The sequence below is a fragment of the Hyaena hyaena genome, unplaced genomic scaffold, assembly GCF_003009895.1.
Source record: "Hyaena hyaena isolate Hyena2069 unplaced genomic scaffold, ASM300989v1 scaffold_652, whole genome shotgun sequence".
Taxonomy (NCBI): domain Eukaryota; kingdom Metazoa; phylum Chordata; class Mammalia; order Carnivora; family Hyaenidae; genus Hyaena; species Hyaena hyaena.
This window is the reverse complement of record NW_024081284.1, coordinates 635,468-651,161: the sequence shown is the minus strand read 5'-3', so window position 1 is coordinate 651,161 and position 15,694 is coordinate 635,468. Positions and strand designations below refer to the sequence as shown.

The 15,694-nt window shown below is 42.8% G+C and overlaps 1 protein-coding gene across 2 annotated transcripts; it reads left to right on the top strand.

The window, feature by feature from the left end:
* Window positions 1-121: 121 nt before the first annotated feature.
* TDP2 (tyrosyl-DNA phosphodiesterase 2) lies at window positions 122-14,564 on the top strand. 2 transcript variants are annotated; one of them, XM_039216728.1, is made up of 7 exons: window positions 122-371; window positions 464-549; window positions 4,258-4,431; window positions 5,129-5,220; window positions 7,078-7,196; window positions 8,896-9,066; window positions 13,424-14,564. In XM_039216728.1, the coding sequence occupies exons 1-7, from the start codon at window positions 180-182 to the stop codon at window positions 13,703-13,705; spliced, it is 1,116 nt and encodes a 371-aa protein (XP_039072659.1). In that variant the 5' UTR covers window positions 122-179; the 3' UTR covers window positions 13,706-14,564. The 2 variants fall into 2 exon arrangements, with proteins under 2 accessions (XP_039072659.1, XP_039072660.1); XM_039216729.1 differs by lacking the exons at window positions 8,896-9,066; window positions 13,424-14,564 and having other exon boundaries at window positions 7,049-7,107.
* The last annotated feature ends 1,130 nt before the right edge of the window (window positions 14,565-15,694 follow it).

Here is a 15,694-nt window from a genome sequence, read left to right as displayed (position 1 = left end):
CGCACGCGCCGTTTTACCCGCTCCCGCCCCCGCCCCCGCCCCCGCGGGCCCTCCGGCTGCGCGGCCACGCCCATCGCCCTCGGTGGGCGGAGCGCGTTTCGCGCCCGGAGGGCGATGCTGTTTCGCCGGGGCGGCGGGCGCCTGCGCAGTTCCGAGCGTCGGCGGTTCAGCCCTGGTGAATGGGGCGGTCCGCCCGCGGCGGCCGGATGGAGGGTCCCAGCGGTTCGGAGGTCACGGCGGAGGCGGGCCGGGCAGAGGGCGAGCCGGAGGCGAAGAAGCGGCGGCTTCTCTGTGTGGAGTTTGCTTCCGTCGCGAATTGCGGCTCCGCCGTGGCTCAGTACTACCTGGCCGAGAACGACTGGGAGATGGAAGTAGGCTTCGCCCCTCTCTCTCCCGCGCCCCCCCACCCCCCACCCCTCGGCCGCGGGAGCGCCCGGGTCCCACCGCTGTGTCTGTTTTTCAGAGGGCGCTGAACTCGTACTTCGAGCAGTCTGTGGAGGACGGCGCCCTGGAAAGCCTCCCTGAGACCCCGGCGGGGCCCGGGTCCTGGTGAGTGAGCGCCGGGCGGGCGGGTGGGGGGCCGGGTCCCTCCGAGGCGGCCGGTGGGCGCTCCGAGAGTCTCGAGCAGGTGCCTGCGGGCGGGGGCGGCCGGGTCCCTCGGAGGAGGTGGGTGCGCGCTCTGGGGGGCTCCGGCAAGCGCTTAGGGTGCAGATGCGCCCCGGCTGCGGGGCGAACGCGTCACCCCGACGTAATGTAGGCCGGGAAGGAAAACTTCGGAACGTCATTTTTGACTCGAGGTCTAGGAAGTATGTGAGAGGTTCGAAATAAGCGAGGGAGGCACAATGCTCCGTTGAAGAATGGTAACTTGGAAGTCTCCTGCTTCCCGTGCGGTTTATCTCCCTGCTGTCTGCCGGCCAGTCGGACTAGGAGGGCTTTGTTGTTGTTGTTTTGTTTTGTTTTATTGCACGCCTGCCAGTGTAATTGCACTGCAGCCTCCCCAATCCCAGCCCTGCTGCCCGTCACGTCCAGATGCCTTACACACCCCTCCGGGTTGACCGCTGCCTATCTTCCCAGTTTTGTCTCCTCTCCCCCCCCTTTCTGACCCCAGAAAAACTTAACAGGCATATCAAACTTCCGCTTTCGCCAGTGGGTCCTTTTCCCTTGCCTTTCAACCTTTGTAAGGATATTTATGATCTCTGCCCTGAACCTTTTCTTGGACTCTTTCCATGCTAAGTAATATTTACCTTGAGGCCCAGCATAGCCATGACTTCCCTTCAAGGAGCTTTCCCTCTTAGGTGATTGTACAGCTTCCTGCAGGATCCCAGTCATAGTAACTAAGTTCATATTATAATTGCTATATATATATATAATATTTTATATCTTCCATTAGGCTACACATTTGGTGAAGTCCGTATCTGTTTTATACGTTGTTAATTTCCCAAGTCTAGCACAGTATTTGACATGTAACAAGCTCTCGATATATAGGTATGAAATTCTCCCAGGTATGTGAGCTAACTGAGCATAGTGAAGACACTTTTCTCCCGATAACCTTTTCAGCTGCTCCAGTTTACAGATGTGATCCTTTCGTTAGGCTCCTTCCTCTATCTGCCTGGCCTCTTACTGGGGGAATTGCCCACCCGTCCACAGTGGTAGAGCTGTGCATCCCATGTTGTATATTCATCTAGCCCCAGCTGGCCGTCAGAGCATCTCTCCTGGGCTTTATTTCGAGATTAGGATGAAGAGAGCTCAGTCTGAATCTCCCTGTGGAGCTGGAACTGTACCATGTTAACTTCCTGCATGTGCCTGAAAGCGGAGAAGGCTGGTTTGCAGAGGGAGACTGAGGCAGAGGGAAGTTGAGTCAGATCCAGAGAAAGCCTTCACTGAACTTTCTTAGAGATCGCTGCATACCCGAACATGGCTCTGTGACATGTTTGTTTCCTTCTAAATTCCTTTTCTTTTTTTTTTTTTTTAATGTTTTATTTATTTCTGAGAGAAAGAGAGACAGCATGAGTAGGGGAGGGTCAGAGAGACGGAGATATAGAATCCGAAACAGGCTCCAGGCTCTGAGCTGGCTCTCAGCACAGAGCCCAATACAGGGCTCAAACCCACAAACCATGAGATCATGACCTGAGTCGAAGCCCGACGCTTAACCGACTGAGCCACCCAGGCGCCCCCTCCTTCTAAATTCCTGTAGTTTGCTCAAACTAGCCTGATATCATTTATGTCACTTAGAATCTAAACTGTAACCAATAAGGAAATTGGAACAGAGGCATTTGATCTCAGGGTCTTGAGTTTAAGCCCCATGTTGGGAGAGAGAGGGTGGGGGAGGGGCAGAGAGAAAGAGAGAGAACCCCAAGCAGGCTCCCTGTGGTCAGCACAGAGCTCGATGGGGGTGGGGGTGGGGTGGGGTACTTGAACTCACAGACCGAGAGCCGAAATCGAGAGTCCAGTGCTTAAGTGACTGAATGACTGAGCCACCCAAGCGCCCTGAGAATGCAATTCTTGATCTTGGGGTTGTAAATTCAAGCCCCATGTTGGGTATAGAGATTACTTAAAGTCTTAGGGGGCTCTTGGGTGGCTGAGTTGGTTAAATGACTTCAGCTCAGGTCATGATCTTGAGTTCAGTGGGATCGAGCTCCACCTGAGGTTCTACTTCGACTTTTCTCTGCCCCTCCCCCATGTTCGCACTTTCTCTCAAAAATAAACATTAAAAATAATAATAATAATAAAATCTTGAAATCATAACAGAGGAAATGGATTCCCTGAAATAGTTTCTCAAAAAAAAATGTGAATCCAGCTGAGTAGTGGTGGGATGGAGGACCATGAGGAGTCCCTCCCTATTCCAGAATTATAAATTGGGATGTTGGTGGCACAAATGGCGAAATTTGAATAGGTCTTGAAATTATATAATACTGTTGTATCAGTGATAATTTTCTGATGTTCAGGAATTCTTGGGTGTATTTGTAAGCCTGTCCTTGTTTTTAGGAAATACGTACAAAAATATTTATGAAAACATTTCAGAATAAAGAGCAAAGCAAGTAAACGTTAAGTAAGTGAATGGTAACGTTTATGTGGGTGAATAGTGAAAAGAATTCTTTTTACTGGAAGTCTGATATTCGAAATACGTGAAAGTAGAAAAGTTAACTAGATTTATTGTGGCCACTTTGCAGTGTATATAAATACTGAATCATTATGTGCAACTGAAATTAAGATATGTCAATTATATCAATAAAATTTTCATGTAAAAAGTTAAAATACTGGCATTAAATTTATTGAAGTTATAAATGCAAACACCTATTTCTTAAATTTATGTATGGTGTGTAAATGCTTAGCAGTCACCTTTTAAAAATGGTTTCTCCCTCCACTCAAACACCTGGGCCTTGGTGGAGGTGGTGTAAAATGGTTTCTCAGGACCGCGGACTGGAGCTTGGACATGTGGCCTCTCCAGCACGTTGTCTCAGACTTCTTATGTGGTGGCATTTGGGGAGAGAGCATTCCGAAAGCCTTGAGTGCAGGCTGCGAAGTTTCTCATGAGCAAGCCTCTGAAGTCCCAGGACGTCCTTTCCACCCTATTCTGTCGGTCCAAAGGAGTCACTAAGGCACAGATTCAAGGAGAGAGCTATTAGACCTCACACTCCGTGAGGGGGCAGCAACACATTTGTAGCTGTTACTCACAATGAGATCTTACTTCGTATGTTTCATCTATCATTTATGATGTAAAATTAAACCCGTGTTTGGAAATCTTACATTACTCAGTCTAATTTCAAGTCATAGTTTAAAAAATCATTTTAGGGGCCCCTGGGTGGCTCAGTTGGCTAAGCGGCCAACTTCAGCTCAGGTCATGATCTCGCAGTTCGTGAGTTCTAGCCCCGCGTCGGACTCTGTGCTGACAGCTCAGAGCCTGGAGCCTGTTTTGAATTCCGGGTCTTCCTCTCTCTCTGCCCATTCCCTGCTCATGCTCTGTCTCTTGCTCTCTCAAAAATAAACATTAAAAAAAATATTTTTAAGTCATTTTGGTGACACTTATCATTGAGGGATATTGAGTTGGCTATAACTATATAAGTGAGCAAATATTTGGATGACAGTAAGAATCTATTTTTCCTAGGTTGTATGACTTCTAGAGGCAGATACTTTTAGAGCTCTTTTAACATTTATTTATCTGTGAAATGAGGGCTACAAATAGTTAGAAAATAATTTAAAATTAGTCATTTTATATAGATAATTTGCAAAAGTTGTGTTTCATTGTGATCTTGCCAGTGTTGATCTAACGAATGAAGAAACAACAGATTCCGTCAGTTGTAAAACCAGCACATCTGAAGGTACTCAGCAGGAAGATGGCAGCACGTTCTCTTTCATTACCTGGAATATTGACGGGCTGGATCTAAACAACCTGCAGGAGAGGGCTCGAGGGGTGTGTTCCTACCTAACTTTGTAAGTGTTATTACTTAGATTTAATGGTAAGCGTGATCATGTGTCTTATTACCTCTCTGCACAAAAGGTAAAGGTCAAGATTATGGGCTTTGGAATCAGATCTGAGTTCAAAATCCAGCTCTCTAAAGAAACATGTAGAAGAAGGGGGAGTGATCGCCTCTGAGCGCAGGAGAGTGGGTGGGCTGGGGAGGGAGCGCTCATTTTTGTTAGGAGCCTTCTAGTACTGCTTTCCTTCCTAGCCTTTGTACGCAAATGTTGCTGCGAAAGTAAAGTTACAAAATGAACTGTGTGTATCTGCTACACACTGGCTCTGTGCCCTTACGTAATCATGCGTGAGCCACTGAATTTCTCTGCAGCTCAGCTTTCTTCATCATGGATAATAACTGATGAGGATTGATAACTTTTAAAGCAGCTCATGGACCATTATAGGCTCTCAGTACACTGATTTCTATTGTCTGTGATTTCACTTGTATTCAGTTTGAAGTGTTATTACGTATGTTTTTCTTTTTTAATTTGATCTTTACGCTATTTGTTAAATGCCACAGATCTGTCTGATTTTATAGTTCTCAAAGGTCAGTGTAAAGATTGAATATTAGATCCCCTAGGGGGCAGTAGTATGGTGATATTTTGCTAATCTAGATGGCTGCACATGGAATAGTTTACCTGGTATTTATCATAAGTTGATGTTTTGAATTAGGTACAGCCCAGATGTGGTATTTCTCCAGGAAGTCATTCCCCCTTACTGTAGCTACCTAAAGAAGAGAGCAAATAGTTACGACATTATTACAGGTAACATGTTTCCTCTTACTGTTTTTGTCTTTGGAAAACAGTCAATGAAAGAGATAAATCAAAGTTAGCCTATAGGAGCACACACAAGAAAAAGTAAGTTTGAGAAAAGCAAGCCAGACACAGGATACCAGGAAAAGTGTAGGAGAATATGTTACACAGCTTAATATATGTGAAAAGTGGTTGAAACTGATGGTTTTTCAGGAAAATATAAATGGCAACAATTTGAGACCTGGAATAGTTTTTTGGCAACATTAATTTATTAAAAAGTTGAAGTGTGATAATTGCCTTTTCAAAAACTCTATTTCTATTAATTGATTTTGGGGTTTTTTTCTCCCCCCCCCTTTTTTTTTTTTTGCCCTGAATAGTTTTTTGATTTTCCATCTATTTGCTTCTTTTTTTTTTTTAATGTTTTATTTATTTCTAGGAGAGAGAGCGTGAGCAGGGGAGGGTCAGAGAGAGAGGGAATCACAGACTGAAACAGGCTCCAGGCTCCGAGCTGGCAGTCAGCACAGAGCCCGACGTGGGGCTCGAACCCACGAAACGCGAGATCATGACCTAAGCGAAAGTCGGACGCTTAACCGACTAAGCCACCCAGGCGCCCCTCATCTATTTGCTTCTTAATGAGTCCATTTAATATACCAAACTGGCTACATTCCATGATATTTGGCTAAATCTTGTGTTTTCTTTGACTTTCATTTTTACATAGTATGTGATGGTGATTTTGATTTATGATTAGGTTCACAATTGCTAAGGAGAGGGTTTGCTCTCAGTCTCCGTGCTTGTGTTTGTGGGACAACTTTCCTGCATGCTCTTGGGGATTCTTTTTTGACTCTTCTGTTCGGGTTTCTTGTTTTCTGAATCCCATGCTTTCCTCCTTCTCATCTTATTGGGTCTGTTTTTCATTTACTGTTCTGACCACATGGTAGGAACTTAAGAGACTGGAGGATTGTGACCTTCAGTTCTGGTAAATTCTTTTCCTCTTTCCCTTCCTCCCTCTCCCCCTCCCTCTTCCCCAGCAACTTTCTAGGGGACGTTTCTAGGCTGCCTGCCCTTCCCTTTCCTCCTCGCTTCTCTCTTTCCACTTTGCCTGGCTTTCCTCTGTTCAGAGAATCCACTTACCACGTCTTCAGCTACTTTGTTTTCTGAAAAAACAGTTGGAAGCTTTTATTCGCTACCCCTCTACTTCTCTTCTCACAACTTTATACCTTTCTAAACTCTTGACTCATTTACCATTTTTCTGGTGCTTGCAGAGTAGGAAGTAAATGCATGTCAGTTTGCCTCCATGTAAGTCTCATCTACTTTTTCAGAAGTTTCTCAATTTTTAAATTTGATATTGGTATCATTAACTTTTATTTTAATTTCTTTTTAATGTTTATTTTTGAGAGAGAGAGACAGAGAGAGAGAGACAGAGAGCGCACACACCTGCGAGCAGGTGAGAGGCAGACAGAGGGAGACACAGAATCCAAAGCAGGCTCCAGGCTCTGAGCTGTCAGCACAGAACCTGATGAGGGGCTTGAACTCATGAACCACGAGATCATGACCTGAGCTGAAGTGGGATTCTTAACCAACTGAGCCACCCAGGTGCCCCTGGCATCGTCAACTATTTTGGGCACTTGTGTAAATTCATCTTTATTTTTATATTTCTTCCATATATCATGCTCCGTTTGGGAGCGGCAGGTAAAATAGGGCCTTGGGTGGCTTTCTTCAGCTACATTGAAATAATAGTTTACTTTGAAGATTCAGATCTATTTAAATATCTGTACTTATTTGTTATAAAATCTTCACTAGGAGAACTTGTGATAAACTGCAAATATTCTTGACTTCTCAGCCTAAATTCTTTTCCACAAACATTTGAAGGTCATGAAGAAGGATATTTCACAGCTATAATGTTGAAGAAATCAAGAGTGAAATTTAAAAGGCAGGAGATTATCCCTTTTCCAAATACAAAAATGATGAGAAACCTTTTGTGTGTGTATGTAAGTAATTTTTGTTAATTGCTTTTTTTTTTAGAAGTCGAGTTGTTTCTTATAGTTCCATTGTGGTATCTTTATGTAAAAAAAAATCTGCCTTTATAGAAAAATTTGTCTTTTCTGAATTATTTTAAATAGTTTTTAAAAATGTTGTAAATTAAGTTTTTACATAAAATTCAAATACAAATTCATGAACATAAAAGGCTGATCCATTAGATGTTTTCCTAAGAATAGTTAAGGATTTAGGGGTGCCTTCCTGGCTCAGTCGGTAGAACACATGACTCTTGATCTTGGGGTTGTAAGTTTGAGCCCCACGTTGGGCAGGGAGCCTATCATAAAAAATATATATATATAAATGGAATAAACAAAATATAAATGTTAAAAAAAAAAAGAATTTACTAACATTCCACATTTGCTTGCTAAAGCGGTTCTCTTCTCCTAAATGCATTCCGCATGGTACTGTGTTGTTTGTACTCTGTAAGCCTTACAAGAATGAGTCCAAAGATCTTGCTCTTGTAGCATTTGTAGATTAGCAAGGGAGGGATTGTATCGTATAGTAACTAAGTAAAGGAAAGGCATAAATGGCACTGAAGGAAATATGCTGGCCAAGGCAGTTTAGAGATAATCTTAAGCTAGATTGTTTTCTGTTTTTTCCTTGAGGTATAAGTGACACAACAGTATATGCTTCCAGGTGTACAGTGTAATGATTCAGTATTTGTATATGTTGCAAAATGATCACCACAGTAAATCCAGCTAACAGCTGTCCCCATGTATAGTGACACAATTTCTGTGTGTGTGTATGTGATGAGATTAGCTAGGTTGTTCAGTGAAAGTCTCAGGAAGGAAGTTGTATTTGAATTGGGCCCTGAAAAATGTGTCCGATGTAGGGGTTAAGAACATTCTAGGTGGCAGGACCACCTTGAGCAAACTTCTGCAAATTGCAGTGTGTGTGCACACACAGGTTTACTTGAGAGGAATGGATGTGAGTGTAAATGAGCAGTGTGTTCATTTGGGTGTAGATCTCCTATAAATCTTCTTAGAAAGAACATACATGAATATAAATGAGCATTGTATTCAGTTGGGTGTAGATGGCATGAAAAGGAGTCGTGTGACCAGAAGTTGGTAAAGTAGATTGGATCCAGATTATAGGTCACGAATACCCAATATGAAAGAATTTGAACTTGATTCTGTAGGCAGTTAGTTTAAATAATGACAGATCCTGCATTGTCAGTATTTAAATAGTAAATGATTTTCATTCATTCATTTAACTGACCTTTTTTGAGTGCCTATGTGCCAGGCTATTGATAGCAGAAAATAAAAGAAGGATCTTTGCTTTCAGATGACTCATGACTTTGTAGGAGAGAAATAATTGTAATTCAGCCTAGAGAACTTTAAGAACAGTGTCTCCAGTATGCTATAGGAACATAGAGGAGGCAGCCACTGGCTGGGGGCGCTGGGGAAGGACTCCCGGGGAGGTGACGTTTGAAGTGGGTCTGGAAGTACTGGTGCTGTGCTACGTAGTCGTCCTTGGGAGCGGGATTACCACCTTATACCTTGACCTAGGAAGCTGAGCCCGGCGCTGATTAGATAGTTTTGCTTTAGCAAATACATGCTTATTCAATTGAGTACTTGGTTGATTTTGTTCTCACATTTCGGCATTAGTGGTTAGTGGGTAATTTTAACAACTATATTTACCCTGTTGCAGGCAAGTGCATTGGGAAATGAACTTTGCCTTATGACTTCTCACTTGGAGAGCACCAAAGGGCACGCTAAGGAACGAATGAACCAGTTAAAAATGGTTTTGAAGAAAATGCAAGAGGTTCCAGAGTCGGCTACGGTTATATTTGCAGGAGATACAAATTTAAGGGATCATGAAGTGAGTGACAAAAGTCTGTTCCGTGCTTGTGGGCACTGTTGCTGTGGAAACTAATTTGGGTTTCTTGTGACCAAAGCTGTTACCAGTGTGTAAGTGGCCATGCAGATGCGACTCAGTACATCTTCACTTAGCCTGTGCTGTGAGCCTAGCGCTGTGGGAGCAGAAGCCGGAGGGGCCCTTAGGTTATTGGGGAAAACACAAATATTACACATGGAACAGACAACACAAAGCAATACGTGTTGATTAAAACAAGGAGTAGAGAGAAAATAATAAAGTTTAGAAAAGATCCGGTTTATCTGCTCTATCTCTAGCTGCAAGGGGAGAAGAACAGAAAGATTTGATCATTGCAGTTGTCCCTACTTCTCTTCCGGGTTTTCTTTTTTCAACTTTGTTTTTTTACCCCCTTTTCCTGTACAACCACATCTAGGTCTGAAACAGTCTCCTTCCCCTTAGTTCAGTTGAGACACATTGGGATTTTTCAGGACCTCTGTAGACTTAGACTGTATTAAACTGTAAGCCGGCCTTGACTTTTCCCCCAACTCTGGCCGAACTCACATCAGATTAGAAGCGTTCATTTCACTAACACACGCTCCAAGAGTGGTGGAAGTGAAACGAGAAATGAAGCTGTGTCAGGACTGACTTCCGAAGTGAGGGCAGTACCCTACAGAAGAAGGTGGTGCTCTGCTTCTCATCATGATTTTGGGTCCTCGTACACAGATTATTTGAAAAAAAAAAAATCAGACTGTTAGACTCTTTGCACGTCAGTGACTTCATGGTAGCTGTTTTGTGATACCTGGTTGACCGACCAGCTTAAAAGAAAATTGTGCTTTTCAACAAGTGGAGTTGGGAAAACTGGAAATCCACTTGCAAGACAGCAGAGTAGGATCCTTACTTTATACCCTGTACAACAGTTTGTTCAGAGTGCATCAAACACCTACAAGAGCTAAAGCTGTAAAAAACCCTTAGAAGAAAACAAAGGGGAAGAGCCTTGTGATACCTGACTTGGCAACGACCTCTTACATGTGACATCAAAAGCATAAACGAGAAAAAATAAGATGGCCTTCATCAAAATTAAAACCTTCTGTGCATCAAAGGACATGCTCACAGATTGAAAAGGCAGCCATGGAATACGAAAAATATTTGCAAATCATGTATTTGACAAGTAATACCAACATAATTAATATAATATTGATATTATACAAAAATTCTACAATAAAGAAACAACCTGATTTTAAAATGAGCAAAACACATTTTTTAGTTTAAAAAAATTTTTTTAATGTTTTATTTATTTCTGAGAGAGAGAGCGTGAGCAGGGGAGGGTCAGAGAGAGAGAGAGACACAGTATCCTAAACAGGCTCCAGGCTCCAAGCTATCAGCACAGAGCCCGACGCAGGGCTGGAACCCACGAACCATGAGATCATGACCTGAGCCGAAGTCGGATGCTTAACTACCTGAGCCACCCAGGCGCCCCACAAAAGACTTAAATAGACATTTTTCCAAAGAAAATCTACAAATGGCTGGTGAGCACAAGAGAAGATGCTCGGTGTCCCTAATCGTTGGAGAGATGTGAACCAAAACCATCACGGGGTGTGACCTGACATCTCTTGACACGAGTGTGGTCAGAAAACCAGAGAATAAGAAACGGTGAGGGTTTGGATTGGAACCCTTGTGATGGGGATGAAATGGTAGAGCTGCTGTGGAAGGTGGTGTGTTGATTCCTCCAAAGATTGAAACCGTCTCCGTGTGGTCCAGCAATCCCACTTCTCGGTATTTACCCAAACAAAGCAGGGTAGGGGTATTTGTGACCTGTGTTGATAGTAGCATTTTTTTTTTTTTAAGTTTATTTTGAGAGAGGAAGCACAAGCTGGAGAGGGGCAGAGAGAGGGAGAGAGAAAATCCCAAGCAGGCTCCGTGCTGTCAGTGCAGAGCCTGATGTGGGGCTGGAACTCAAGAACCATGAGATCGTGACCTAAACTGAAATCAGGTAGGCTGCCTAACCACCTGAGCCACCCGGGCACCCTATCGCAGCATCATTCACGGTAGCTAATGCCTAAGCGACCATTGAGAGATGAGTCGGTGGACAAAGTGTACATACTTGCAGTGGAACATCGTTCAGCCTACGTGCTGTGGTTCCGGTGAGCCTTGGACGCCCCGCTAAGTGAAATAAGCTAGTTACAAAGGGATAGATATTTCATGTTTCCTCCTGTGAGTTTCCTAAAGTAGTCCAGTTCTTACAGACAGAAAATATGATGGTGGTTGCCAGGGGCTGGGGGAGGATGGAATACTTAGTATTTAATGGGTGTGGAGTCTGAGTGGGGAAATCTTCCAGAAGGTTTTCACTTGATTTGCCCAGATCATCAGAGGAATCACTGTATACGGCTACGACTTGACAGTGGAACTGACTCCTTGACCATGGGGTGCAGGACGGGTGTTGTGTTGGCAGGCATGAGACTGTTTCTCTGGTGTCCGTCTCCACCAGCTCCTGGGGGACCAGGTGCATGGTTCGTGAGCAGTAATGTTTGAAAGGATTTTTTTTCTGAGTAGTGGGTCTCAGCAGTGGCCCACAAACACTGCGTAACCCATGCTGTTAACAGATGTGCTGTCAGCCTGGCTTGGCTCCATCTGTGGGACACGGGAGGAGTAGGTTTAGCCTAATCCTTGTTTTTATTATTAAGTTTTTGTTTTAATTCCAGGATAGTTAACATACAGTGTTACACAGTTTCAGGTGCACGATGTAGTACAGAACAATTTCATACAGATTTAGCATGATTCTTAAGGGCCCTAGGATTTTTGGGATGATAAGTAAGCATTGGCTTCAACTTCAACTCAGCTGCTAAATCGGCCCCACCCAGTCCGTCAGCCTGTCCTTTGAAGCTCTGAGGCTGGGCGCTGACTTCTCTCTGGTTGTGGAAGTCTTAGGTGAAATCTTCTTCCAGTAGAAGACTGTTTTCTCTATGTTGAAAGTGTGGTGTTTCCCGTAACCGCCTTCATTCGCTATCCCAGCTGCGTCTTGGGGAGAACTTACTACAGCGTCCGCCTCAGCACTGGCTGCTTCACCTCAGCACTGGCTGCTTCTCCTCGCGCTTTTACGGATACCGTGTCTTCCCTTAATCCTCATGAGCCAACCTCTGCCAGCTTCAAACTTTCCTTCTGCAGCTTCCTCACCTCACTCAGCCTTCATGGAATGGATGAGGTTTTGGCTTAAGGGAATGTTGGGGTTGGTTTCACCTTCTCTCCAGACCAGTCAGACTTTCTGCATATCTGCAATAAGGCTGTTCTACTTCTTATCGTTCCTGTGCTGTCTGGAGTAGCATTTTTAATTTCTTTCAAGAACTTTTCCACTGTACTCACAGTTTGGCTAATGGCCTAGTATGTGGCCTATCCCAGCTTTGCACGTGCCTTCCTCAGTGAGCTTACTCATTCCGAGCTTTTGATTTAAAGTGAGAGACAAGGGGCTCTTCTTTTCACTTGGACACTTAGAGACCATTGTAGGTTGATTAAATAGCCTAATTTCAATCTTGTGTCTCAGGGGAAAGGGAGACCTGAGGGGCGGGAAGAGGTTCTGTGGAGCAGTCAGCACACACACATTTGTTAAGTTCGCCATCTTCTATGGGCACATTTCATGGCCTCCCCAAACAATTACAGTAGTAACATCATCAAAGATCCTGAGCACAGATCACCGTGGCCAACATATAATAACAAAGTTTGAAATGTAAACATTACTGAAATGTGCTTCAGAGACGCACTGTAAGCAAATGCTATTGGGAAAATGGCGCTCACAGACTTACTCCATGCACGGGGGCCACACAGCTGCCATGTGTAGACCAGTGTCTGTGAAGCGCAGTGAGGTGAGTGCAGTGAGGAAGTATGCCTGTCTTACCACAACACAAATCTAAATCCTGAAGTGTGAACAGAAGGAAGAATTGATAGTAAATTTCAAATGACACTGTGAAAGGCAGCTCACATTATTGGATCCTATAAATGGGATATGTCTAAATTTGTACAGTAGAGTGACAGTTCTGTCTACTTTTTCTTGGGTTCATTTTTTAAAAACTAATAGCAGTAAGCAAGGCTATGGGTTTTCAGTCTTGTAAGTTTTATCTGTTAGTCAAATGTAGGAATCTATTTATGACAGAAGAGAAGGGGCACATTTCCGATCTCTGGCTATCTTGATATTTTTATATTACCTAGTTATTACCATACAGCAAAATCTTTTTTAGAATGTATTTAATTATATCTAGTCTTGCATTGGTGCATTAATTTATGACATTCTGGTTTGAAATGTTGGTCTTAGACAAACCTTTTTAATTCAGGAGAAAAATGACTGAATCTTAAAGTGTTTTCTTTTTCTTTTCAGGTTACCAAATGTGGTGGTTTACCCAGCAACATTTTGGATGTCTGGGAATTTTTGGGCAAACCTAAGCATTGCCAGTATACATGGGACACGCAGATGAACTCTAACCTTGGAATATCTGCAATTTGTAAGCTTCGTTTTGATCGAATATTTTTCAGAACAGCAGCAGAAAGTGGTCATATTGTTCCCCAAAGTTTGGACCTCCTTGGGTTGGAAAAACTGGACTGTGGTAGATTTCCTAGTGATCACTGGGGTCTGCTGTGCAACTTAGAGGTGATATTGTGAAATGCTTTTCAAATGAGCTTTACATCTGAGTAATTTCATTCTGGATTTTTGCAAATGTAATTTCTACCTGTCTGGAAAGGTAGGTTTAATATGGAGGAATTAATATACTAGATCGCTGTAACAGAAGAAAACACTACTGTGATTTTATTTTGTGTACTGTGTCCTCATATTTCAGAAGTAAATATGGATGTTTACTTAAATTCAAGCATACCTGGTGTTGAGAACATGAGACTTCTTCAGACAAGGCCACCAGGACGGCTGGAGCTTTTTACAGTGCTCACAGCTGCCTGCTGGTTCTCAAGCGAAGCCACACCGTCTCTGTCTGGGCTCGCGTTTGTGTTCTGTTGATTGTTAAAATCAGGCACCAAATAGTTTATATTTTAAGTAAATCTTTAAAAATAAAAATGCGAGGTGACTGAGTTTGGGGGATTGGATCTTTTCGTTATATTTTACAAATTCAGATAATCGTAAATGAAAAAGCCATGATTATGTACGTTTATGTAGATGACAGCTGTCCACAGCAGACTTTGTCTTCGTCAGCGAACAGCACATAATTGCTAAGCTCTACGTGAAACCTTAGGATTTGAAATTTTTCAACTTTTTAATAAGTGTTTGTCAACGTGTCACCATTTGCGTTGCTGCCAACAGAGGCAAAATTAGGCCTGATAATGATTAAAGGCATTGGATTTTTTTCCCTAAGAAAAATGAATGTATAAAGAGAAATAGTTTTTTAGTTTTACTTCTTACAAAATTGACTTATTTTACAGGAGAGGGATAAGGAGCACTTTTAAATGTGCTTTAAGGAAACATTTTTAAGAGAAGTGTACTTTAAATAAAGAATTTTACTTGTTTATAGTTTTAGTATGCTTTGTGTCCACGATTGAAGTTTTATCTGTTTCCTGTTTCTGACTCTTCCTGTTTCTGACTGCTGCTCCTCACCATCCTGAGAAAGAAAACGGCTTCTGTGAAGTTTTTCCTCCCACCAAATACACATTGCCGTCCTCGGTATAAAAAAAGGAAAGCCAGTGGGAATGATTAGAATGAGAAGTCACAGAGCCTCATTTCCATCAGGGGTATCAAAATTCACAACCAAACCACCTGAACAAAGACAAGCCGAATTTATACATAATACTACCTTTGCAGTGACAGTGGAAGGGAGTTTTATATGGCACTTATTTAATCACTTGGAATAAGATGCTAATATTTAATATACATTGGGGAGGCAGTAGTTCATTTTTATAGGAAAATGATGTTTGGGGCATAAAATGCTCAGTCACTGGGGTGCCTGGGTGGCTCAGTCACTTAAGCATCCAACTCGTGATTTCGGCTCAGGTCAACATCTCATGTTCATGAGATGGAGCCCTGCATCAGGCTCTGTGCTGACAGTGTAGAGCCTGCTTGGGATTCGTCCTCTCTCTGCTTATCCCCTGCTCACACACTCCCCCCCACCCACCCTCTCTCTCTCTCTCTCTCTCTCTCTCAAGATAAACAAACATTAAAAAAAAAAAATTGCTTATTCACTTGGAAGAATAATTGTTGAAAGAACCGTACCTCACATCACATTACAAAAAAGTTTAGATGAGTGATAGGCTAAATATAAATAAAATCTGTAGTGTGTGTAAGATCACATAGTTATCAAATTGTTTGAAAACCTTGAAAGGAGCACCAGTTCCTTTACATGACCAAGCCTTCAAGAGAAATGCCTTCCCATGTCCTGTTCATAGTGACAGAATCTAAGAAGTTTGATGTGATGTGAAGAGGAACAATTAGACCAATTTTAGTCTGCTTTCCCAACCAGTGCAAGAGTTAAGAACCTACTTTGCTGAAATCATTATTGTACTATATGCTAACTTGGATGTAAATTTAAAAAATAAAAAATAGAATTATAAATAGACAAAACTGCCAACAATGGCCTGCTCTTCAAAAAGAAAAAAAAAAGGAACCTACTAATTTGCAATATCTTGAATTTTTTTACTTTGGATCTCAGAT

Coding starts and splice junctions, on each gene's coding strand:
- TDP2 (XM_039216728.1), top strand. CDS start 180: ATGGGGCGGTCCGCCCGCGGCGGCCGGATGGAGGGTCCCAGCGGTTCG. Junction 7,197..8,895: donor GAAACCTTTTGTGTGTGTAT/GTAAGTAATTTT, acceptor ACCCTGTTGCAG/GCAAGTGCATTGGGAAATGA. Junction 9,067..13,423: donor CAAATTTAAGGGATCATGAA/GTGAGTGACAAA, acceptor TTTTCTTTTCAG/GTTACCAAATGTGGTGGTTT.